At 46.2% G+C, this 26,760-nt stretch overlaps 2 protein-coding genes and 1 long non-coding RNA gene across 6 annotated transcripts in view; all 3 read left to right on the forward strand.

Annotated features, from left to right (window-relative positions):
• Positions 1-26,760, forward strand: part of LOC115079523 — a 138,042-nt gene that overhangs the window by 41,457 nt on the left and 69,825 nt on the right. The gene's annotated exons all lie outside the window — the stretch shown is intronic.
• Positions 14,242-15,500, forward strand: LOC115079517 (uncharacterized protein C11orf96 homolog). Its single transcript, XM_029583159.1, has one exon. It carries the CDS (start codon positions 14,620-14,622, stop codon positions 14,983-14,985), a length of 366 nt encoding a protein of 121 aa, XP_029439019.1. The 5' UTR covers positions 14,242-14,619; the 3' UTR covers positions 14,986-15,500.
• Positions 23,275-24,336, forward strand: LOC115079520 (uncharacterized protein C11orf96 homolog). The gene has a single exon (XM_029583162.1). The coding sequence runs from the start codon at positions 23,527-23,529 to the stop codon at positions 23,887-23,889; it is 363 nt and encodes a 120-aa protein (XP_029439022.1). The 5' UTR covers positions 23,275-23,526; the 3' UTR covers positions 23,890-24,336.

Consider the following 26,760-nt stretch of genomic DNA (forward strand, 5'->3'; position numbering starts at 1 on the left):
CCAGTACACACCAGGCCCCAAATAGAAGCAGGTACAGAATATTCCCCCTTCCTTACATCTGCAGCAGATTCTCTCTCTCTCTCTAGGTCTCCTTCCCTTCTTGTTATCCTTTATTGCATTTTGACCTGGAGAGACCCCCTTGGGATTTCCAGCAGATGGCTTACAGCGCCCCCTGCGGGTGAGCCTCCTGCCTGCTCACAGGCAGACAGAGCAGGAGCTTTGCATGGCATTTCCTGTTGGACTGAGAGAGACGAGCACTGTGGCGAGTTTTTCTTTGGGCCTCCTGTTCCTGGTGGGCCAGGCCTCGTGCCCTAATGTTGCCTCTCTGGTCCTCAGCCTGGCTAAGGTGGTTGCCTCAGGCTTTTTGCAGTTTAAGGATTTTGGATTTTACTTTTTGTTGCTTTTTTTTTTTTTTTTTTTTTTTATTGCCTGATCCTTGCTCAAGGGTGGGTGGGGGGGGGGGGAATTCCCTTGCCTCGCCTCTGGGAAGGATTAGGATAACAGAAGCTTTGTATTCCATCTCACAACTTGCAGATGTGACTCTGTGCTGAGTGATCGGGTATTTTGTGAAGATTTTTTCCTTTTGTTTCAGGAGGAAGTTTATTGCTACTCTTCCTGCCCAAGAGTGAGAAAATAATAATTTATTTTTCCCTGCTGCTCTGGACCTTTTCATTCTTAAAGATCCCAAGTTACCATCCGGAGAGGAGAACTAAGAGTAAGAAGTTTTTTACCATCTGGAGACCCTCCCCCCAGAAAAAAAAAGAGGAGGATTGGGAATTTTGGAAAATCTGAAGAACATCTGGAGCTCAGGTATTGTTTGGGAAGAGATAACGTCATAGCTAGGAGACCCTCAGGCCACTTGGGATGCTTCCATGCCGTGAACGGCGAGTCCACTTCAGGACAGCAATACAGAGGGAAACATTTACAGATAGAGGGGCATTTGGACCATGGAGGTAACCAGAATTAAATGTGTATGGTGCAAATGATTACCATTGAAGATTTCTGAAACACCCACCAAGAGGGTCCAGACTGGTTATTTAGGCACAAACATCTACAGCAAACTTACTGAGTACACCCACCAAAGAGGTTCACCCCCCACACCTTGAGTCCTGGAGGTATAGCCCCTCCCCCCATCGAAGAATCCACACCCCTGGGCTATTGGACTGTGCAAGAACGTGGCCCCAGGACTGAGGGACCCCTGACCAGAAGAGAGGCTCCATCATGTGACACTGTACGGACGCCCGTCGTCTTTCCTTCTCAGAATCCAGGCCCTGCGCTGCCCGTGCTGGATGCCCTGAGAGGTTGTGATGAGGCTCAGCACAGCAGCGCTCTGTGCACACCTGGAGCTTCCCCTTCCATCCAGCAGTTTATCCTGCTCACTGCAGCTGTTTCCTCAGCTCCGGCCTTCTGTACAGAGCAGACAAAAGAAAGAACCCCTTTGTGCCTCTCAAGCAGATCCAACATGGTGGGAGCAGCGTAAGCCAGCTGGCAAGGCTCCAGCTACAGAGACCACGTCTCAGGAAGAGCAAGCTGTGTCAGTCTCCGATATCGGGGACGCACACACTCTCTTTAATTTTCCTCTCTGCGGAGACTGTCAGCCTCTCCACATCTGTACTGCATTTGCAGCTGCAAAAATCTATTTCTGAAGTGGCAGGTATAGAGCGACCTATGCTACATCAACGGCAGGAACACTGCATGGCCAGATGCCAGTACCACGGTTTTCATTGCCGCCTGTGGCCACCAGCTGGAAGGAAGCACTCGCCACACTGGCCAACCTTTAGAGCCTGTCATCATTCAGGGTCAGTTCGGCGTGTATGGATTCACCGCTGCTAATCCCTTTCTTGGAACAGTGACAGTGCAATGAAGAGACTGACCTCAAGAAGCAGAAAAGTTACAGCCGGGCACACAGCACCCCAGTCTTCCACTGAAACTGCTACTGACCTCTGACCCGTCTGACTTCAGCCAGGTGAACGCTGAGGGACTGTTCTTCTATTTTGCTTCTAAAAAATAAAACACCAGAATGCACTGGGAGTTAGGAATTAGAAATCCTGGATTTTCAGAGCCTCAAAGTCTACCCCTAGATTTGCATATCCTAAAGGTTGTTAACCCTGTGAATGAAAAAGAGTTTCAATGTTCAAAATGCAAGACATCCCTTATTCTCGGGGTCTGTGGGAAACTCTCTTGCCCCCTCCCCCAGCATCTTCTACCCTGGCTCAGATATCCCCCCCCCCCCCCCCCCCCCGTGCTGCCTCCTCCTATCAAAAGGTTTTGCTGGCAACGAGAAAAATCACAATTATCCAATTCTATTACTGTCTGGTACAAAGAACGAGATTTAAATGGAAAAAGTGAGTGGTCTGGGATTATTCAGGGCTGTAAATCAAAGGAGAAGGAGAGCCAGGCTGCGGTTAACGCTGAAAGGAAATGGATTTTGCTTTTGTCCACAATCTGAGGGGCGTGAAGAAGGTTTGAGGGCCAGTCAGTAACCCTAGGGGCATTTGCAGGCCCGTGCTGCAGCAGCTGGGGGCCTGAAACGTCAGCTTTGCCATTACCTGACTATAACTACTAATGAGCATTGCTAACACAACCTGGGCTTTTTATTTGTTTTTCTTGGCCACTGTTTCTAACAGAGAAGCAGAAACCAGAAACCTGCCTTAATGACATGGAATTGTGGACAAATAATGCCCTCGTGCCCCACCTAAACAGAGCCTATAGATAATATAAGCAGTCCATCTCCTCACTGTTATCAGCGTGAGTGGGAAGATGTAACCAGGGAATTTGCAGAAACTGAAGAAGGGAATAAAAATAATGAGATCGATATTCAAAAGCATTTAGCTGGCTAACTCAGAAGTTAAAAGTAGCAAGAGGAGCCTGGAGGCGTAAAGGTTCTTATACGCTTTGAGTCTTTTTCCATTCCTTTATTATATAGGCAACTCCTCCTGTAAAACTCAATCCAGTTACCAGTATTTTGCCAATGTTCCCCGACACGGACCCCCGAAATGGACCCCCGACACGGACCCCCCGACACGGAGGGGGGTCCGTGTCGGGGGGTCCGTGAATAGTCCCTGGTGTCTAGTGCGGCTCACGTCACTCCCCAGACTCCTGGCCAGCCAATGCCACCTTTCACATTGGCATCAACTAATCTTTACCCCTATCCAAGTGGTCCAGAGAGTGGCCAGGGGCGTAGGATATCTTTTGGGGGGAAGAGCTCGGGGACGGGGGCGGAACCAGGAGGGGTGGTGATTGTTGCATATAGGAAAGGGCGGAGCATTACTGAATGATTTTACATTCCGAGCTGCCCAGTGACTGAATATCCCTCCCCCTAGGCTTTTTTGTAGTCCACCAAGAAGAAGATTAGTTAAGATTTGCAGAATAAAAATGTTGTTTAAATAGTTAATAAACATGGCTGAGGACAAGGAGGGCTAAGTGAGCTGCTGAAGGTCACACATGGACAAGGCAGTGGGATGTCCGTCTATCATTACATTCATAATTATATGATCATTATATGATGATCATAAGTATAATTGCTATAGCTTGCAAACAGTAATAATCTTCCTGTTACTGAGATTCCTGGCATTTTGGCTGCCGTGTGACTTCCTGACTCTATCCCGTCAGTTTACTGGGGAACGTCAATTCTTTCTTTGAAGGAGCAAATAGCAGATGGGTGTCCTCCGAGACCAGCAATGTAAGGGTTTGGGGTGAAAAGCTAAAGAAATGATTAATTCTTGGGGCTTATCTATTCTGGTTTCCTTTCTTCCTGAGGGCGCTTCTTGTTCGTGATTAATGCCGACCGATCACATTCACATCAGCCCCTGAAGCAGAGATTTGAAACGAGCTTTCATGTCGAGCACAATGAATGGGAAGTATGCTTCTTACAAAAAATGTTATAAGCATTTAAAACATTCAAAAAATTCCTTTCCATCTTTGGACCGATGGTTATTGATGACCTTTTGCAGTGAAAACACTGAATAACGTTTAAGTTCAGTATCCGCGGGATGTTGTGATGGTCCATCTTTTATAAATGTAAAGGTTTCTCTGTGTAAGGAATGTATATTCTACATAAGTGATATTGATAAGTTCGTTTGCGACGTTTTTTTGTTTCATGTCATTTAAACCAGCATCATGTCCCTACATCATGACCCGGGAAGCCCTTGTCAGTTGAAGGATAGCATCCTCAGCAGCCGTTCCTCCCCTGACCCCCATGTCCGGGCCCAGGATCAGGGAAGGTCCTAAGGCGGTCCATCCTGGCCTGGCTCCTGCTTAGCATCTGGCATCACATGGGGCTCAGATGCCAAGCTGGAGCTGGCTGCAGACGTTTGGTTTCTTTCCCGCCATCTTTGCCATCCTGGAGGTGACTGTGAATTGCTGGCAGTAAAGCATGTCAGGGTCCGATTTCTATGTCAGGAGCTGGGTGGATGCAATAACAGCTCAGAGGCTTGCCAAGGAAGACTGGCCATGGGATGAAGTGAGCCTTTTGTGCACAGCTTTCCTTGGTTGTTCCCGGAAAGATATTACAGGCTTTGTTTTACGTCACTGTGAGAGAGTGGAACAATACAGGGCTGTCTGGATCCACGCAATTCACCTGACCATAAATTGTTGATGATCCTGCCAGCCATGGAAGGCAATCACCAGCAGAAAATGCAACATCTCGTGTAGCGTCTGCCTTGGACCAGTAACTGACAAAGCAGGAAGTGCTGGAGAGATGTTGAGGACTGACAGCAGTGTAGTGGCAATCCTGTGGGAGGCAGGATGGGAGTGAGGGGATAGGGTGATGAGCAATGATCTCTCCAACTTCCACCTACCCAACTGACTGGTTATTTTGGGATCAATCCAGCTGAGTCCAAATATGGACTAGGTTAAACGTCCCTGCTAAGGTACAAGTAAAGGATATTAAATGTTCCCTGATTAGGTACAAGATAAGGATATAGTGCTACATGCTGTCATTTCCACTAAGCTAGCAGGGCTCCCAATCCCTGCAGAGTAGGTCAGCGGGCAACAGGATCTTTCAGTAGCTTATGGGGCTAGAGGGCAACTACAAAGTCATGAATTAACAGTAAAAATGACTTTCAGAGTAAAGGTTATTTTCTCCTTTTGAGGGGTATAGTGCTATATTTTAATGAGAGCTGGCTCTTTATGGAAGTTTTCATTCGTTTTCCTCTACAAATATCATCTCTCCCCTAACCCACCTCACCCCATCTGGATGGTGAAAGCTTTTCCCAGCTACCTCAGCTCCTGGTCACCATCCTTGTAGGAAAATGGATGTAATAATTTCACCCACGCAATGCTCTCAGAAGTGATTCTATTCCCCAAACGCCTCGAGGGTTGGATGAGGTTTCGTTTCATTTCATTTATTATTTATATACCACACAAACCATGCTTACAAAGCCAAACAAGGCAGTTCACAACAAAAGTAGATAAAACACATCGGCTAAAACACATAACATCAATTTAAAATTTAAAACCTCATTTTTACTTCAACCATCCCCTCAAATAGAACTGCAAACCTGACATCTACAAACCTGAAGGCCGTTATTTCCTACACCTCCCACCTCTTTATTTTTTCAAATTTTTCCTCCTTATTTAAAAAGCCACATTTTCATTGTCTTCCTGAATACCAAATAATCATTTTCTTGACGCACCTCCTTGTTCAACGATAGTTGTGCTGGAATGGGGCAAGGGGAATGCAGGTCTTCCTATCCGCTAACACGGAGAGTGGAAAGTGCCCCCAGAGAAGACGAGTGGATGGAAATCCACAAGAGCCTGTCGCTCCGTGCACGAGTACTGATGGGATGGACAGGACAACTGCATGATCAAGCCTGAAAGTTAGTTAGACTGAGGAAAGACAAGGCCAGTTCTCACTCTCTGTAGAACACTTCTCAAGCACTTAACATCAATTTTGGCCTTGGGGAGGGCTGAATTTGTTGTGGGTATTGGTAACTTTCATTGGACCAGGGTAAGAATTATCTAAAAAATCTGATGAGACCTATGTGGTCAAAAGACCTCAGGTACAAAGTCCTGTCTGCTTAAATAAAGGTGAATAATCTGCAAAAAAAATTGAGTGGTGATTTGGGAGTTACCCAGTGAAATATCAAAGTTCATGTAGTACGTAACTCCCTTTTCTGCTGACTAATAGAACGTGGGCCACTGTTGGGAACTCTGAGACCACTAAAACATCCCACGCTCCTCTGGTCCTTTCTGGCAGGGAGGAAAGAATGTCTTTCAGGCCCTTAGGCTCATAGGATGTCTTCCGGCACCTTGAAGGTCTCCTGGTCAGAGAGCATCATTCTGGTGTAGCAGGAAGTGATCCTGTAACTAGGACCTGCTCTCCAGGTGATGCATTGTCCTCTCACACTGAGGATGTCTCTCCCAGGGCAAGTGCCCAGGAGGGAAGGCTTAGTTTCACCTGTTATAGTTGGTGATTCGATTATTACGAATATAGATAGCAGGGTGGCTGGTGGGCGTGAGGATCGCCTGGTAACTTGCCCGCTTGGTGCGAAGGTGGCAGACTTCACGCATCATCTAGATAGGATTTTAGACAGTGCTGGGGAGCAGCCAGCTGAATGGTACAAGTCGGCACCAATGACAGGACGGTGTGGGAGGGAGGTTCTGAAAGCCAAATTTAGGTAGAAAGCTGAAATCCAGAACCTCTAGGGTGGCATTCTCTGAAATGCTCCCTGTTCCACGTGCAGGTCCCCAGAGGCAGGCAAAGTCCCAGAGTCTCAATGCATGGATGAAACAGTGGTACAGGGAAGAGGGATTCAGTTTGTAAGGAACTGGGCAATCTTTTGGGGACGGCAGAGTCTGTTCTGAAAGGATGGGCTCCACCTTAACCAGAGTGAAACGAGGCTGCTGGCATTAACCTTTACAAAGGAGGTACAACAGCTTTTAAACGAGAGCAAGGGGGAATGATTCGGAGGGAGGTATCTTTGAAGAATACTAATGAAACAGGAGAGTTAGGGCATCCCAACAGAGGGGTTCCAATAAAAGCAAAAGTAGTCCATGTCCCTATAAGTAAAGAACCACTTGAGATAAAAGATTCAAAATTATCATTGTCAACTGAAAAGCAGGTTTTTAATACAAACAAAAAACACACTTTGAAATGCTTGTATGCTAATGTCGAAATCGGAGCGGCCTCAGAGGGAACTTTCCTTCCGCCCTCCACTTTCCCCTACCTAACCCCCCCACCCCCGCCCTACCTAACCCCCCCCCCCAACCTTTATTTTGGAAGTTGCCCTGCCTCTGGGCAGGCATAGGTTGCACGCGCCGGCCAAGTGCTGGTGCGCGATCCCCCAGCACGGCCGCTGTGGCGGAGGCCTCGGTCCCGCCCCGGGACATACGCGCCCCCTAGGGCTTACGCACTTCGCTGGACCTATGCAAAATAGGCTTGGCGTGCATAGGGCTTTTAAAATCTGCCCCTAAATGCACAATCAAATCTTTATGGATAGAAATCACTTGTGTGTTGGGGAAGAGTATAGTTATAGGAGTATACTACCATCCACCTGGCCAAAATGATAAGATGGACAATGAAATGCTAAGAAAAATTAGGGAAGCTAACAAATTTGGCAGCACAGTAATAATAAGAGATTTCAATTACCCCAATACTGACTGGGTAAATGTAACATTAGGGCATCCTAGACAGGTAAAGTTCCTGGATGGAATAAATGACTGCTTCGTGGAGCAATTGGTTCAGGAACCAACAAGAGAGGACACCATTGTGGATCTAATTTTCAGTGGAGGATTTGGTACGAGAGGTAACAGTGGTGGGGCCATTTGGTCATAGTGATCATTACATGATCAAATTTGATTTAATGACTGGAAGGGAGATCAATAAGTAAATCTGCAGCACTAGTACTAAACTTTCAAAAGGGAGACTTTGATAAAATGAGGATGATAGGAAAAAAACTGAAAGGTGCATCTACAAAGGTTAAGAGTGTACAACAGGTATGGACATTGTTTAGAAATACCATTTTAGTAGCGCAGTCTAGATATATTCCACGCATTAAGAAAGGTGGAAGGAAGGTCAAATAACTGTCAACATGGTTAAAAGGTGAAATGAGAGAGGCTATTTTAGCCAAAAGAATTTCCTTCAAAAATTTGATGAAGGATCCATCTGAAGAAAAAAGGAAAAAGCATAAGATTTGGCAAGTTAAATGTAAAACATTGATAAGACAGGCTAAGAGAGAATTTGAAAAGAAGCTGGCGGTACAGGCAAAAACTCATAATAAACATTTTTAAATACGTATTTCCAAAGCAGGAAGCCTGCGAGGGGCACTTAGTCTGTGAGGGGCACTTAGAGAAGATAAGGCCATTGCAGATAGAGTAAATTAATTTTTTGCTTCGTTGTTTACTAATGAGGATGTTGGGGAGATACCTGTTCAGGTAAAGTTTTTCAAGGGTAATAATTCAGATGAACTGAGCCAAATCACAGTGAGCCTGGAAGATGTAGAAGGCCAGATTGAAGAGTAGCAAATCACCCGGACCAGATGGTTTTCAGCCCAGGGTTCTGAAAGAACTAAAAAATGAAATTTCAGATCTATTTATTGTAATTTGTAACCTATCATTAAAATAGTTCATTGTACCTGAAAACAGAAAGGTGGCCAATGTAACCCTAATATTTAAAAAGGACTCCAGGGGTGATCCAGGAATTATAGTTCGGTGAGCCTGACTTCAGTGCCAGGAAAAATCATGGAAACTATTCTAAAGAACAAAATCATTGAGCATATAGATAGACATGGGTTCATCAAACACAGCCAGCTTGGATTTACCCAAGGGAAGTCTTGCCTCACAAATCTGCTACATTTTTTGAAGGGGTTAATAAACATGTGGATAAAGGTGAACCAGTAAATGTAGTGTATTTAGATTTTCAGAAGGCATTTGACAAAGTTCCCCAATGAGAGACTCCTAGGAAAATTAAAAAGTCATGGGATAAGAGGCGATGTCCTTCTGTGGATTGCAAACTAGTTTAAAAGGAAACTGAGACCAGGACTAAATGTTCAGTTTTCTCAGTGGAAAAATGTAAATAGTGGCGTGCCTCAGGGATCTGTACTTGGATCGGTGCTTTTTAATGTATTTATAAATGATCTGGAAAGGAATACGACAAGTGAGGTGATCAGATCTGCAGATGACACAAAATTATTCAGAGTTGTTAAATCACAAGCAGACTGTGATACATTACAGGAGGACCTTGCAAGACTGGAAGATTGGGTATTCAAATGTCAAATGAAATTTAATGTGGACAAGTGCAAGGTGATGCATATAGGGAAAAATAACCCTTTTATCTCCCAGGGAAAAGATCTAGCTTTCATAGTTGATAATAGATTGAAATCATTGGCTCAGTGTCCTACAACAGTTAAAAAAAAAAAAAAAAAAGCAAATAGAATGTTAGGAATTATTAGGAAGGGAATGGAAAATAAAATGGAAAATGTCATAATGCCTCTGTATCGCTCCATGGTGAGACCGCACCTTGAATACTGTGTACAATTCTGGTCGCCGCATCTTGAAAAAGATATAATTGCACTAGAAAAAGGTACAGAGAAGGGCGACCAAAATGATAAAGGGGATTGAATGGCTCCCCTGAGGAAAGGCTGAAGAGGTTAGGGCCGTTCAGTTTGGAGAGGAGATGGCTGAGTGGGGATATGATAAGAGGTCTACAAAATCATGAAAGAACTAGAATGGGTAGATGTGAATTAGTTATTCATCTTTTATATAATAGAAAGACTAGGGAGCACTCCATGAAATTAGCATGTAGCACATTTAAAACAAATCAGAGAAAATTCTTTTTCACTCAATGCACAAATAAGCTCTGGAATTCATTGTCAGAGGATGTAGTAAAGGCAGTTAACATATAGTGGTGGAGCTGCTCGGCAATAGTGATCGTAATGCAGTCAAATTTGAGATAATTACTGGAGGAAAATAAATAAAAGTACTACAATAACATAACTTTAAAGGGGGAGACTATGTGATAGAAGGAAATCAAAAGGAACAGTCACAAGGGTTAAAAGCCTGCATGAAGCATGGAAACCCAGATAAAATATATTCTATAAGTTTAAAAAGGTGCAAAGAAGAACAAGTGTCTGCCAGCACAGCTGAATGGTGCTGTGAAAGAGGCCATCAAAGCCTTTTACAAAGTAGAAAGCAGGACCTAATGAGGAAAATAGGAAGGCCAATAAACACTGCCAAATTGAATGTGAAACATTAATAAAGCAGGCCAAGAGAGAACTGACAAACAGGCTAACACAAGGCTTCCCAACCCTGTCCTGGGGACCTCACAGCCAGTCGGGTTTTCAGGATATCTCCACCATGAATATGCATATCATGGAGATTCAGAATATGTAAATGTATCTCATGCATATTCATGGTGGATATCCTGGGGCTGTGGGGTCCCCAGGACAGGTTTGGGAAGCACTGAGCTAACACTAGAAACTTTTCCAAATACATTAAGAACAAGGAGGTCAATATTCAAGCACAGGTAGTCTGGGTACTTACTAGGGTAACTTAAACCGGATATTCAATTGCAAAGTTACGCTGCTGAATTTATCCAGACAAACCCAATGTTATCAGGGTAAGTTTCCTCCAATAACTTTAGGACCTCCTAATGCCGTGACTAAAGTTAACTGCATAATTTACTCAGACAATTGAATATTAGTGTTATATGGGTAAGTTTTCCAGCTAATTTTGGCCTGTCCCAAAAAGCACCTAAAATGACCCCAATTTATCCACGTTTTACCTGGCTACAAACTTACCTAGATAATCTTGACCAGATAAATATCTCAATATCAACCTCAAGAAATCTGCAAGGGAGTCAGTCAGTTAGGCCATTAGAAGATGGATGGGGGTGGGGAGGGAAGAGGCACTCAGAGAGGATAAGGCCATAGTAGAAAAACTAAAAGGATGATTTTCTTCCGTTTTTACTGAGGAGGATATAGGGGAGATACCCATGCCGGAACCATTCTTTGTAGGTGATATTTCAGAGGGACTGAATTAAATCAGTGTGAGTATGAAAGAGATGCTAAAGCAAATTGACAACCTAAATAGTACCAAATCACCTGGACTTGATGGTATTCACCCTACAGTTCCAAAGGAATTCAAATATGAAATTTCAATCTTGCTACTAATCTATCATTCAAATCTGCCCCTCTCCATGAAAACTGGAGAGTAGCAAATCTAATGTCAATTTTCAAAAAGGGCTCCAGTTGTGATTCTAGTAACCACAGACCAGCGAGCCTGACATTCGTGCTAGGTAAAATGGTGGAACTATTGCTAATAACAAAATTACTGGTCACAAGAATAAACATTGCTTAATGCTTTTGAAACGTATTGTTGTGCATGCAACTTGCTGCATAATTTTTGATTTACATTTAAGCAAAGTAACTTTTCATCTGAGACTTAGTAGTTAGGCAATTAATACATGTGATAAAATAAAATATATATAAATGCATGGAGAAGAGCATGGATATAGTGAAGGGAGGTTGTGCTTTAGTAGCCTATTAAAATTCTTTACAGGTGTGCATAAACATGTGGATAAAGGTGGACGTTAGATGTAGTGTATTTGGATTTTCAGAAGGGGTTTGATAACGTCCCTCATGAGAGACTCCTCAGAAAACTAAGAAGTTATGGGATAGGAGATGATGTTTTACTGTGGATTGTGAGCTGGTTAGAAGACAGGAAACAGAGAGAAGCACTTAAATGGTCAGTTTTCTGAATGGGGAAAGATAAACAGTGGAGTGCCCCAGGGATCTGTACTGGGACGGTGTTTAACTTATCCATTAATGATTTGGAAAAGGGGGCATTGAGTGAGGTGATCAGATTTGCAGGTGGCACAAAATATGCAAAGTAGTTAAAACACAAAGCAGACTGTGAGGACCAGCAAAAGGTCCTTGTGAGACAGGGGAATTGGGTATCTACATGGCAGATGAAATTCAATGTAGACAAGTGCATGGGGAAATAATAATCTTAACTCTAGGCACACAATGAGTAATTGCCCAAGAAAAGGATCCTGAAATTATTCTAGAGACTCCACTGAAAACTCCTCAGCTTAGTGTGCGGTGGTGAATGTTGGGAATTATTCAGAAAGAAATGGAGAATCAAACCTTGGTATTGCTGCATAGTGCAACCCATGCTGTGGTTGTGAACAGCTCTGGTTGCAGAGGTAGGAAAGTTGTAGAAGGCAACAAAAATGGTAGAAAAATGGAATAGTTTCCCCTTTGAGGAAAGGCTAAACAGGTTTGGGCTCTTCAGCTTGGAGAGAAGTTTGCGAGGCGATATAAGAGGTTTCTAAAATCGTGAGGAGGAGGAACAGGGTAGCTAGGGGATGGTTGTTTACCCTTTGAAATAGTGCTAGGGCACAATCCATGAAACTAGCAGGTAGCACATTTAATACAAATTGGAGAGAATATTTTTCATTCAATGCCCAATTAAGTTGTGGAATTTGATGCTAGAGGATGTGGTCAAGGCATCTATCCTAGCTGGGTTTAAAAGGGATTTGGGCAAGTTTTTGGAAGAACAATTATTAGCCAAGTGGACTTGGGGAAAGCCACTGCTTCTCCTTGGAAGGGAGCAACAAAAAATGGCTCTGCAGTTTTAGGGATCTCCTGGAATTGGACTCAGGACGCTGGGCTTGATGGCCCTTTGGGCTGGCCCAGCATGACGCCTCTTATGATAGCCATGGAATTGGCCACTCTTGGACTCAGGACGCTGGGCTTGATGGCCCTTTGGGCTGGCCCAGCATGGCGCCTCTTATGATAGCCATGGAATTGGCCACTCTTGGACTCAGGACGCTGGGCTTGATGGCCCTTTGGGCTGGCCCAGCATGACGCCTCTTATGATAGCCATGTATATGACAGAAACCCTCCAGATTAAAGAGGAAAGGCTGTGTAGTCTTAAAGTCCGGTGGGTTTGAGGTTTTGGGAAAGCAGGGGTTCAGATCTTGTTTCTTATGTTAGATTTTCTCCCAGTGCCTCAGGTACTCACTTAAATTGATAGCTCTTTGGGGAAGGGACCTGTACAGAACTGGTTGTACAGTGCCCTGATTTAGGCTTGTATTTAAATGTCAAAATACATTTTGTTGCTAACCTGTCAACATCAATATTTAGCAATCTCTTTATTCCTTAATAATTGAATATCCAGAACATTTCAGAGACTGCTGACACAGAAATGTAAAAACAGAGCATTTGGAAATAATTTAAACTCGTAGGAACTGTGCCTTTCCTCCCCCCGGGGAATGAAATGAATTTTATTACTTCTGCCACTTATTTTTTTGAGAGGAAAATCAGGACCATAAATCAGATTCAAGCAAGGCCGGTACCAAACCCCTTAATAAACAGGACTGAGACGAGCGGAGCGGGAACGGCCATGATTTCATCACTTGGCCTCTGCTTCACTTCAAAAAAGAGACCCAGAGCTCTTGGTGTGACTGGTCCTTGGCATTTCGGGGAGAAGTAGTGTGCGTTTAGTGTCACAAAGCCTAATCTATGTGGGGAAAAACCTCTGGACAGCCAGAAGGGAAGGGACGAGGGGAGAGAGCCGGGGAGGAGTGGGACACCATGACAACTCCCTGGTGAAAGCCGGATGGAAAGAGTTTGGGCTGCAAGGAATAAGTAGTCTTTGTGGTGGACGCCAAGCTTCCTTATTGAGATCCCACTGGTAACCCCCTAACTAACCCTCCACCTGGTCAGTAAGGGTCAGTGGCCTCTCACTGGTCCTTAGCCACCCATCTGAGGCTAGGGGAGTCTCGGGCACTGCCCAATTGCGTGAATGGTGAGTCTGCCCCTGCCCTCCACGGTGGAGTCTGCCAGCAGCGTCAGCTTTAGGGAGAGAGGTGGGACGAGTGAATTTATGCCCTGACTGTCATGGGACGCCCTGCAGCTTTTATTAAAACCGCACAGTGCTATCTGCTGGTTCTGAACACCGGCAGCCATCTGCGTTTATCCCCCAAATAATGCTGCTTTCTCCCAAAGCCAAGATTTCCATCTCTTCCCAAGCTCTCCGTTTACTCGTAAAGTATGTTTCTGGGCACTGGACAATGCAGTCCAAAACGCACAAGGAGATCCTTGCCTGACAGCAGAAAACAGTGAACTTGGGCCAGGGTCAGGGAATCAACTTCTCAGATGAATCAGAGGGGCTGTTTGGTCATTCTTGTTCATCCCTCTGTGTTCTGACCAAGGCTGTTTTATTTGAATAAACTTGCTAAAAGACGTCAGTGAGCAAACATAACAGACTTGCATGCTTTAAATGGTATGAGCTGTCACTGGCTGCCGGCCTGTGGGAGGGGAGCCTGCATATAAAGCAGGGAAGCAGAGAGGCAGAGAGAAACCCAGGCAGCAGCTCCAGGGCAGAGAGCTGGGCATCTCCTCCTGCTTACCAGAGCTGCCAGATCCACAGAGAAAGCACCGAGCAGAGATTTCCAGGCAGCAGCAAGGAGGGAAGAGCGGAGCCGTGAGTGACTGCAGAAACCTCTCCCTCTCTGCTTCCCCTGAGAGAAAAGGACCTCACTAGTGTCCCACATCTGAATTAGTATTATTACAATTTATCACCTGACTTTCTTCAAAAGCCGAAAGAGACCTGCAACAGTGAACATAACAGCGTCTCTGCTTTCCTTTGCAACGTGTAACAAGAAAAGGATCAATGGCTAGCAAATCGGCTGAAATGCTGGGGATTTCACCCAACTTCCAGACACCCAGGCCCCATTATATCAGCGTGAATGAGGAGTTCCCACCGCCCATCCAAGCCAAGGCAGCCAAAGGCAAAAGCAAGCTGAGGAGACCCAGGCAGTCCCGGTTCAAAACCCAGCCTGTCACCTTCGATGAGATCCAGGAGGTGGAGGAGGAAGGGATTTCCCCCGCAGAGGAGGAGAAAGCCAAGAAGTCCTTCCTGCAGTCCCTGGAGGGTCTGAGGAGAAGCACCCAGAACCTGTGCCTGCAGAGAGAGAAACTCAGCAGCTGCAAGATGAGGCACAGCCTGGACTCCAGTGACTCTGATTCTGCTCTCTGAGTCCCAGGCACCCTCACAGCCAGAAGGACCAAGTCTGCAACCTTTCACCTCAGAGAGGGAGAAGATCTCCCTGGAAATGAGAGATTTCAGAGGAGGAAGCTTTGCAAAGCTACTTAAAGACTGGCTCTGCTCTGACTTTTCTCTCTGCGAGGAACTTGTCAGCAGCCGGTGACAACAGGGACAGGGAAGGACGCTCCAGAGAGAGAGAGAAGCTGTCCTGAAGGGGCCCGATCCCGAGAACCACTGCCAGCAAGCAGCAGAGCCTTTCCCTCAGGAGGACATTGGGGTATTTTGCATTGTATAAAGCTTTGATTATATTTAAATTTAATATTCTGTTTCCAGCAAGAAAATCAAAATGTTTGGATGTAATTAGCGCACACTGAGTTTCTATTTATTTTTCCATTTAGACTGTTGATTGCATTAATTTAAATATATTTTCTATAAATTAATGTTCTATTTACCTAAAAAGTTGTAAAATAAAGCTATTTACACATAAAATTTGGTAAATGTTGCCAGTGTGTTATTTTGAAATAATTTTGACTTTTTCTTAGGGTTTTTATGGGGAAGGGTCTCCTTCTAACGTTAATTGTAGTTTAACCTGGAACAGCAAATTTCAAAGCATTAATAATTATTTGGCTGGAAATTCTGAGCAAACTGGTAAAGGGATCTCAGAAAATATGATGCCACTGAAAACTGTGACCGTTGCAATAAAATGTAATCGATGTCTGTATAAAAAGAGAGACTGGGATTACGAGGGACTGAGTCTGGAGCCAGCTTTTCTTTCTGAGATGCAGGCCGGGTTCTGCCGGTGGCTTTCATTCATTCTGCTCAGCAGAGGGAGAGGCCGCTCCAGTACTGGTTCTGCCCCACTCCATGCACGGCTTGGTAGTTCTTTGAGGGCTGAAAAATGCGAGCCTTCATCCCCCTGGGGCGAAAGCAGGAGTGGATCTGCCAGAGGCAGCTGATGGCCCCATGGCCTGCGGAAGGCATTTCCGGTTGAAAGGATTGATTATGGCTTCCTGTGGGAGTCATCATTTGATACCTGGGGCAGGAGCTCCTCTATTTCCTGAACTTTGTAACATTGTAGGGCTGGGAGTCACCTCCCTAGGGAGTCATTTGTTGTGCTGATCCTGTCTCTGGACCCAGCTCCCCATGCTACCCGTGTTCCCATTGTAGGGCTGGGTGTCACCTCCCTAGGGAGTCACTTGTTGTGCTGATCCTGTCTCTGGACCCAGCTCCCCATGCTACTCGTGTTCCCATTGTAGGGCTGGGTGTCATCTCCCTAGGGAGTCATTTGTTGTGCTGATCCTGTCTCTTCACCCAGCTCCCCATGCTACCCGTGTTCCCATTGTAGGGCTGGGTGTCATCTCCCTAGGGAGTCATTTGTTGTGCTGATCCTGTCTCTGGACCCAGCTCCCCATGCTACCCGTGTTCCCATTGTAGGGCTGGGTGTCATCTCCCTAGGGAGTCATTTGTTGTGCTGATCCTGTCTCTGGACCCAGCTCCCCATGCTACCCGTGTTCCCATTGTAGGGCTGGGTGTCACCTCCCTAGGGAGTCATTTGTTGTGCTGATCCTGTCTCTGGACCCAGCTCCCCATGCTACCCGTGTTCCCATTGTAGGGCTGGGTGTCACCTCCCTAGGGAGTCATTTGTTGTGCTGATCCTGTCTCTTCACCCAGCTCCCCATGCTACCCGTGTTCCCATTGTAGGGCTGGGTGTCACCTCCCTAGGGAGTCACTTGTTGTGCTGATCCTGTCTCTGGACCCAGCTCCCCATGCTACCCGTGTTCCCATTGTAGGGCTGGGTGTCACCTCCCTAGGGAGTCATTTGTTGTGCTGATCCTGTCTCTGGACCCAGCTCCCCATGCTACCCGTGTTCCCATTGTAGGGCTGGGTGTCACCTCCCTAGGGAGTCATTTGTTGTGCTGATCCTGTCTCTGGACCCAGCTCCCCATGCTACCCGTGTTCCCATTGTAGGGCTGGGTGTCATCTCCCTAGGGAGTCATTTGTTGTGCTGATCCTGTCTCTGGACCCAGCTCCCCATGCTACCCGTGTTCCCATTGTAGGGCTGGGTGTCACCTCCCTAGGAGTCATTTGTTGTGCTGATCCTGTCTCTGGACCCAGCTCCCCATGCTACTCGTGTTCCCATTGTAGGGCTGGGTGTCATCTCCCTAGGGAGTCATTTGTTGTGCTGATCCTGTCTCTTGACCCAGCTCCCCATGCTACCCGTGTTCCCATTGTTGCCCTTCTGTGCACAGGCAGAGTCTGGGCTGCCACTGAAGGCAGGCTGGTGAGGATAGGTCTGCAGCCTGGGCAGCACTGAGACGCAGTCCGCACTTTCTCAGCTTATCTTTTTCAAAGATCTTCTGGTTGCAGGTCCAGAATTGCAAGGCAGGGTGAGCTGGACAGCTGGGGACTTTCTCCTCTGTGCAGTCAGGTGAGGGAGGTGCAAAAGACAATCATCAGTGGACAGTGATGCAGACAGAGCCAGCAAACTCTTGGCTGATATGTACATTATTTTGCTGGTGTTGCCAGTATAAACAGGGGGCTGCAGAAAAGAGTTCACAGGCTTGCAATGTCTCTGCCTCCAGAAGTTTAAATTGAACACCATGGCTAAGTGACTTACTTGAGGTGAGGTGCAGTGACTGGAGAGCAGTCTGGAGGTGCAGAGTCCCAGCCAGGGACACTTCACTGACATCTCCCAGGGATTTCAGATCCTGTGACCCTGAAGATACTTTAGCAGGAGTTCATTCCTCAAAGGGGCTTGGGGAGTGCAGATTTTTCACATCAGTGTAATCTGTTTTGCAGGGAGCTGGAGCACCATGTGTCCTAAACTGCAGCAGGACTATCATGTTCTGCTGAGGAGAGACCCAGGAGAGGGGCAGTAGGGTTATAATGTGTTGGCAGAGGTTATCTACCAACTTTCCTCCCACCACCACTATCAATCAGATTCCTTAAAGGAGGATTTTAATCTGGCTGACTTTACATTTTGGTCAGAGATGAGCTTCCCTGACTGTGTATAGCACTAACGTTCTCTGTTGGTGTAAGCGCCTAGTCATTGTTGGCAGTAAACACTGGTCCCTGCCTCGCCATCCACTTCTTCCTGCATATCGTGTCACTCTAGTTGTGATCACTGGTCACCACGCTCCTTTGCCCTTCCCGTAGCTGACATTATCTGCCCCAAGCATGCTCGGGCTCTGTCATGCAACGGTTATCCAGTGGGCCGCAGGGACAGATAAGCAGGTCAGCACTCCCCAGTGCGTTTCCTGTGTACCAACTTCTAAGTCACAACAGAAAATGAAACATTTCTTCCAAGCTTCAGAGGATTCAGAGTTGCAAAGGATTGTTGTAGGTGCAAATACCCCCAGTCTTCACCTCCCCGTGGGAAGACTTTTCTCAGGCAAGACTTGTTGCATGCTTTCCTAACCCTTCACCTCACGATCTGCTGGGCAGCCCTAGCCTGCCCAGAGTCTTCGGGCACAAAAGATCAGTCCGTGATGACTGCTGGGTAAGTTGAGTCTTCCTGCTGTTGCCAGTAGAGCATTCCAGCTCAGGATCGGTGGGACTCAATGCAGGCTCCTCCGAGTGGAGGTGCAGGGCCCAGCAGACAGCTCTGACCCACACTGAGTAAACATCGAACCTAAGGAACTTCCAACTTGCTGGAATTGTTCAGGGAGAATCTGCAGCAGCCCCACTCCCTCATTTGTCTGCTTTCCTTGGAGACAGTCTGGGCTAATCCTCTGTTCCCATTCAGCCATGCAATTCAGAGGTATCAGACCAGGGGCCCAAAAGAGAAATGGTATCCACGGCAATGAAGGTCTGTGAGAGAAAATGATTTGTAGTTCTTTACAGGTTTATACTGCAAACAAGTCCTTTCTGAGCAAAGCTGGAACAGCTTAAAGTGCAGGCACTGGAGTGTGAGCAGGAAGTAATGAGAAGTTTACTACAAGGTCAGGTGATCTCTTCTGTCCAATCACAGAGCTCCAGTTCCAATTACCATGTTTCTATCCTTTCACATTGCACAGAGATCAGTGAGGGTAGGGTTGCTAACTGGTATCATGTCACAAGGAACTGGATAATTCAGTCCAGACTTTACCCTCGATGCATGCTGGGACGTGTAGTTCAAATATTCATAGGGAGAAACTGAAAGCAATCAGAATTACAAGTACATGCTTATCATACTGTAAAATCAGGCCAGGGAACCACCTGGCACCCCCAGTTTCAAGCTCTGCACGGCAGCCGTGTGGACTGGGGGGAGACGAGTCAGGGAACAGATCCCTGCAGGGTCACCACCTGAAACACCGATCTAGGTGTCCTTTTGTTCCATTGCATGGGGGTTGGTAACTGGACAGGCTGATCCAGTCCTAGTTTTACCCTGCTGCCTGCATGGACTTTTAGTCTTTCTTTTCTTAGGGACATCAGATCTGGACGTCTATGCAGCCAGCGGAGCAGGGAGCTCCTTTAACGCTGGACCCCCAAGCCCACTCCAGTGGAAGCTGAAATCAAATGCAGGTCATCTCCTGGGAGGTAGAAAATGTTTTCCCAGGCAGGTCAGAGCCAGGAGCACAGCGGGGAATGAGCTGATTAAGTGCTGTCCCCTGCTGGCTACAAAGTGCTCTGCATATTCAGAGAAGCAGAAGACGGGAAGAGCGAGCAGTGAAAACTGGAAGGAACCTTTCCTCAGCAAACATTCAGGGGGGGGGGGGCTGGCTGAGGATTCGCGGCCTTCCAGCTCGCCCTGTAACAGGGCCTTACAGGCAGGGGGGCAGAACAGTGCCTGCAGGCAGCAAAATGCTAAATCCATCGTTAACAGCCTCTTCCCTCAGTAAGAAACAGAAAGGAAAACCCCAAGAAAATTAATTTCAGAAAGCTGCTGCCGCCACCACCAAGCCCACTCAGCTGCCCAAAAGTTCAAACCCTCCTCCTGGCCTCTCCCCCCGAATACATGGTCTTATTCCATCTGTGGGGTTTAAGGAGTCCCCGCCGGCCCGAGGGCCTTAGACACAGCAGAACGGTGCTGGTTTCAGGATCAGCCTGGTGGCACCGGACAGGACAGGAGTGACCTCTTGCCCCGGTACAGTCCCGTGGAGGGGATGAGATGCAGGAGTGACCTCTTGCGCCGGTACAGTCCCGTGGAGGGGATGAGATGCAGGAGTGACCTCTTGCGCCGGTACAGTCCCGTGGAGGGGATGAGATGCAGGAGTGACCTCTTGCCCCGGTACAGTCCCGTGGAGGGGATGAGATGCAGGAGTGACCTCTTGCGCCGGTACAGTCCCGTGGAGGGGATGAGATGCAGGAGTGACCTCTTGCCCCGGTACAGTCCCGTGGAGGGGATGAGATGCAGGAGTGACCTCTTGTCCCGGTACAGTCCCGTGGAGGGGATGAGATGCAGGAGTGACCTCTTGCCCCGGTACAGTCCCGTGGAGGGGATGAGATGCAGGAGTGACCTCTTGCCCCGGTACAGTCCCGTGGAGGGGATGAGATGCAGGAGTGACCTCTTGCCCCGGTACAGTCCCGTGGAGGGGATAAGATGCAGACCTCGGTGAGGCCAGAGGTACTGAAGAGCAGCTTTGTGGTGAGGCTCATGTGCCTGACAAAACACGGCCCTGGTTGGGATTTTTCTCTATAAATCCTATAAGTTTACTATCACTAGCTTTACTGAGAAAGATTAAGGTTAAGGACAAATATAAAAGTATAAAGATAGGAGGTGGTAGGTTGGAGGGATAGGAGGATGATGATACACTGGTTCCATCTAGCAGGGATCCTCTACCCTCATTATGGACGGGCTGATATTGTAAGTGATTTATTTATACTTATAGGGCAGGGGGGGAGGGGTTGTGGTGCTGGGAGGAAAGTCTGCCCTTTCATTTTTTTCTTATTGTAAAATGTTTATTTTATTTCAACAAAATGAAAAGAAATGAAATAAGCATCAAACAAAATGAAAAAAAAATTATAAGAGCAAACAAAGAAAAACTAAAACAAAATGGCAGTGTTCTTCTTGCACATCCTACCCAGCCCCAGGACTGAGAATTAAGTAATCCAGAAATCAAATGCCTTATCCCTTACCTAGGAGCTCTGCAAATCCTGGGCCCTACAGGTGAGTCTGGAAAAGACAAAAATGATGCTTTTCCAGAAAACGAACATCCCACAAGAAAAGTTCAAACTTTACCTAAACAACCAAGAAGATGAATATTCCCGAGAGCTTGCATTCCTTGCATTCAGGGTATCTGGGGGTTTTGTAACTCCAGGAAGAAGCTCTCCCAGTTGTCTATGCATTAAAGAAACCTTTGGTTAGATTCAGTCTTCCAGTAAAACTGCTATGAAGAAAGGAGGCATTCGTGCCATCCTGCTCCGATCCTCCCCAGACCCTCCGGCTGCCACGGGGCCCTTAGGGCCTGCTTTCTCTCTTGGATCGCTGCAGATGTTTCTTCTCCCTGACCATTCAGCTGCTGTTCTGAGTTTAATCTAATAATGGTGAAGAGAAGGGGTCGACTTCGGCCGGACACTCCAACCCCTGTTTCTTCTCAAACGACTGTGCCTCAGCTGGAAGTTTGCTGGCTGTGTTCTGCCAGAGCACGAGGAATCTGTAAGCTCTGACCAGCTTCCCCGTCGTCCACCGTCGTGGGATAGGAAGGCAAGTGCTGAGCTCGACAGGAGGAGCTGGTTCTGTGGTTTCATCTTCTTCTGACAAAGACTGCACTTCCTTACAGGTCCAGCCATTAGCTGTTTGGAAGGCCGTCACGTTTTTGGAGAGAACTGTGAGTTACAGACTTCAAGATGTGTCTTCTCCTGGGAGTCAGTGTCAGTGCTACAGACTGCTTCGACTGACCACCATGACTCTTGAGTCTCGTCATTCCCAGTTGCTGGGTTTTAAAGCAGCGGTGGCTGGAGATTCTGCTCTGATTCACAGCAGGTTGGATACCTATGTGAATAAGTTGATTTTCCATTTGGCCTTTGCTTTCTCCCTTAGATCTTTCTTGGTATATCATCGGAGGAGATGCTTCCCTGTCTTGTGAAAGTTATTTATTTACCTTCTAAGAGGAGAGAAGATGATGCTGAAAGGGGGTCTCCTTTGCAGGAAGTTGATACTCTTAATCTCACATTATTAATTACCTGTGCATCTGAAGCTGATAAAAATCTTATTATGCAGCTTTTTTTCTGTAATATGAACTTTTCTTTCATGGGTCCAAAAGTTTGGCTATTTCCAGACATTTGTAAGCAAACCAGGTTAGGCTTTTTTTCCAGCTTAGAGAGAAAGTCATTGCTTTGGAGGGAACGTTTTCACTGAGATATCCCGCAAAATGTATTGTTCAGTTCCAGGATCAATTTTATACATTTTTTTAATCTGCACAGCCAGAGTTTTTGTTAGATAAGAACTGTGATACTGCCATCATCACTAAGTGCAGAGTAATCTGATCGTCGAAATAAAAGTTTAGTGCTCTTCTGGTTAGGGATTATGTAATTAATGTTCCTTCTATAATCTTAGGCCTTCTTTCTTTAATTTGTAGGTGTCTGTATGGGGTTTTTCTTTTTATTTCCAATATTATGGATTACTTCGTTTTGCTTATTTGTAATCCTTATGCTTATCAAGCATGGTTTGCTTGTGTATTTATAAATTTATAAAGTGCATAAATAAATAAAGAGTTAAAAAGCAAAACCCTGCCATTAAATCTAGTTGATAGCATCATTCAACCAATTCTTTTATATAGAATCAAATTCTAGGGTCAGCATTAACCTCAAACTAGAAAGAATGGGACAGACCCCCAATAGAAACCCTGCAGCTTCAGCTCTGCAGACTCTGCATCCACAGCTTTTATAAAAATATGACTTAATCAAAAAGAAAACTAGAAATATCCTAATCTCCCAGCCATCTCCAAAGAGATTTCCTTAATGTATAGATTTAAAAAAATTAACCTTTATGTACTAGGAAATGCCAGGATAATTGAGAGACACGAAAAGTGAGAAGGCTAGATAGGAAGAGCAAATAAAACCCTTTGACTGAGGTGAACGAGAGAATCCCCATCATCCCATTCTTTTTATTGAATCAAATCTGAAAGATCGTTTAAACCAGAGGATGCTTAGCCCTGCACCCCTGCAGGCCCCCTCCTCAGGGAGAAGGAGCAGGTTTGATTCTCCCCGGGACCCTCCCTGCCTGATGGACCAGGGCTCCCTTCAGCAGCTTTTACCCCTCTGTACTCACGCATGGCTCAGACACGTCAGTGCCCGCCCCGCCGGATGCCATGCTTTACATGGTATGAGCTGTCACCGGCTGCCAGCCTGTGGGAGGGGAGCCTGCATATAAAGCAGGGAAGCAGAGAGGCAGAGAGAAACCCAGGCAGCAGCTCCAGGGCAGAGAGCTGGGCATCTCCTCCTGCTTACCGGAGCTGCCAGATCCACAGAGAAAGCACCGAGCAGAGATTTCCAGGCAGCAGCAAGGAGGGAAGAGCAGAGCCGAGAGTGACTGCAGAAACCTCTCCCTCTCTGCTTCCCCTGAAAGAAAGCAATTGTACCACTGCCAGATCATAAAAGGGAAAAGCAGCAATGATGGCAAGTAAGCAGGCTGAGGTGCTGGGGACCTGCTGCAGCTTCCAGGAGGTCATGCCTCAGTGTATCTATATCAGCCAGGACTTTCCCCAGCCCATCCCAGCCAAGGCACCCAGAGCAACGCTGAGGAGGTGCAGGCAGTCCTGGAGTCAGGCCCACTCAGGCACCTTCGATGAGATCCAGGAGCTGGAGGAGGAAGGGATTTCCCCCGCAGAGGAGGAGAAAGCCAAGAAGTCCTTCCTGCAGTCCCTGGAGGGTCTGAGGAGAAGCACCCAGAACCTGTGCCTGCAGAGAGAGAAACTCAGCAGCTGCAAGATGAGGCACAGCCTGGACTCCAGTGACTCTGATTCTGCTCTCTGAGTCCCAGGCACCCTCACAGCCAGAAGGACCAAGTCTGCAACCTTTCACCTCAGAGAGGGAGAAGATCTCCCTGGAACTGAGAGATTTCAGAGGAGAAGCTTTGCAAAGCTACTTAAAGACTGGCTCTGCTCTGACTTTTCTCTCTGCGAGGAACTTGTCAGCAGCCGGTGACAACAGGGACAGGGAAGGACGCTCCAGAGAGAGAGAGAAGCTGTCCTGAAGGGGCCCGATCCCGAGAGCCACTGTCAGCAAGCAGCAGAGCCTTTCCCTCAGAAGGACATTGGGGGTTTCTTAGATATCATTTGTGACGCTTTGATTACAGAATTTTCTCTGAGGGATGAACTTTAAGAGGTTTGGATGTGAAGAACACCTTGAGTTTCGATGTATTTTTGACCTTCAGTTACTTTTGCCTTTATGCAATACAAAAAGATGTGATTTATAAATAAATACAGAGCTGAGTAATTTTCCTTTAGGATTTCTGCTTCTTTCTGTGAGTTGTGGATTTTAACATTGGCAGACATTAGTAGACATGTTCTGCTGTATTTGGGAGGAATTTGGCAGTCTCCCTGTATTTATAATGCAGAAGTTAATCCCCACAGTGGCAGTTATTGTCTTTACTGGGGGAACGAAGCCTTCGGCCTGCAGGTCAGGCTGGCCATTATTTGCCCCTAAATGCAATGTCTGGGGTGGGATTCCTCATATTATGACAGGACGTTTGTTTCACATTATTTGAGACAGATTTCTAGTTGGATCCATGATCTGAAGTCTGACAAGGCATTAATTCGCTTGGAACATATGAAGACCTAGCTTAATATTCAGAATACTGATTTCCTTTTCCCCTCATATAAAAATGTAGTGAAAGGATAGGCACATTAATCATCCCGTCTGGAAAAATATTTAGCATTAACTAATGCCCCTTATAGTTAAAGCAAATCCTTTGGTGAGATGATCTACTGCCCTTGTTACTGCCAGCGATGTCACTTGTGATGTAAGAGCTGTCATCTTGCACTGGCTGCGTGAGCTCTTGCAGCATGCAGTTTTGAAGATTTTTCCTGAAGGAACCTTTAAATCATCTTCCCTGAATCCTACAGAACTGAGTGGGTAAAGCAGTGCCTCCCCCCAGGTTTGCAATCTGACAATCTGCTGGGGTTCCCATACACAGACATGCAAGCCTGTATTTGCTATAGTAACACATTAATGTTAGGTTCCATATTAGGAGCTACCACCCAGGAAAGAGATCTAGGTGTCATAGTGGATAACACATTGAAATCGTCGGCTCAGTGTGCTGCGGCAGTCAAAAAAGCAAGCAGAATGCTGGGAATTATTAGAAAGGGAATGGTGAATAAAACGGAAAATGTCATAATGCCTCTGTATCGCTCCATGGTGAGACCACACCTTGAATACTGTGTACAATTCTGGTCGCCGCATCTCAAAAAAGATAATTACGATGGAGAAGGTACAGAGAAGGGCAACCAAAATGATAAAGGGGATGGAACAGCTCCCCTATGAGGAAAGACTAAAGAGGTTAGGACTTTTCAGCTTGGAGAAGAGACGGCTGAGGGGGGATATGATAGAGGTGTTTAAGATCAAGAGAGGTCTAGAACGGGTAGATGTGAATCTGTTATTTACTCTTTCGGATAATAGAAAGACTAGGGGGCATTCCATGAAGTTAGCAAGTAGCACATTTAAAACTAATCGGAGAAAGTTCTTTTTTACTCAATGCACAATTAAACTCTGGAATTTGTTGCCAGAGGATGTGGTTAGTGCAGTTAGTACAGCTGTGTTTAAAAAAGGATTGGATAAGTTCTTGGAGGAGAAGTCCATTACCTGCTATTAATTAAGTTGACTTAGAAAATAGCCACTGCTATTACTAGCAACGGTAACAAGGAATAGACTTAGTTTTTGGGTAATTGCCGGGTTCTTGTGGCCTGGTTTGGCCTCTGTTGGAAACAGGATGCTGGGCTTGATGGACCCTTGGTCTGACCCAGTATGGCACGTTCTTATACTTCTGACTGGCTGCATTATATTCATTATTGCGTCTGTGCTTGGGGGCTGCTGTAAAGTGTATTAGCCGGGGCAGGAGTGGCGTGAGAGCAGGTCTGACCACATGGGGTAAGCATCTTTTGCCGGCCCGAGAGAAGAGGTGAGGAGAGCTTTCAGGAACCCTGCTATTGTTTACTCCTGGGTAGCAGAATTTTCCTTTTGAACTTTTAGAATGTTTAAGGACAGTGTTTTTGTCCACTCTTTGTAGTTTCTACATTAGGAAGATCGTCTTTTGTCCTCTTTTAGTTTGACTGCGGCCCTGATGGATTATTTTTTCAGTAAGTCCACAGAATGAGTGTGATGCCCTTGGCTCTTACAGATTAGCCTGTCTCCCGCAGCAGAGTTTGGATTCCAGAGCTGCACTGAGTTGGGGAGTGCTCTGCAGCACCTGAAATGCTAAAGATGGTGGTGATGGGATGGTTATCAGTACAATATAAGTGATTATTGCACGCCCGGGCAGGGAACTAATAATAATAGCAAGCTGCCAGGGCCCCTGTCAGTCAAGCAAAGACTGTCTGCTTCCACATCTAAGTGCTTCTGGATTTCTAGTCCTGCTTTCTTATTGAGATGGGAGCCTGGAATTTAGAAAGGAATTCTTCACATGGAAGATAACTTCAAGGGACAAAATGTCTGTAACTATCTGCAATTCACAGCGTGTGATGGATCCAGGGTCCTGCAGATAGTCCCACGTTGTACAGAGGGAGGCCACTTTTAAGGCGGGTCATGATGCTTGCAGAGCCAGGGGTACTTTGCACCCATGCACTTTGCATGTACACTGAAACGATTGTTTTTTCATATTAAATAAACAGAACAATCAAACAAAAGATA

Source organism: Rhinatrema bivittatum, chromosome 17 (assembly GCF_901001135.1).
Source record: "Rhinatrema bivittatum chromosome 17, aRhiBiv1.1, whole genome shotgun sequence".
Taxonomy (NCBI): domain Eukaryota; kingdom Metazoa; phylum Chordata; class Amphibia; order Gymnophiona; family Rhinatrematidae; genus Rhinatrema; species Rhinatrema bivittatum.

Coding starts and splice junctions, on each gene's coding strand:
- LOC115079517 (XM_029583159.1), top strand. CDS start 14,620: ATGGCTAGCAAATCGGCTGAAATGCTGGGGATTTCACCCAACTTCCAG.
- LOC115079520 (XM_029583162.1), top strand. CDS start 23,527: ATGATGGCAAGTAAGCAGGCTGAGGTGCTGGGGACCTGCTGCAGCTTC.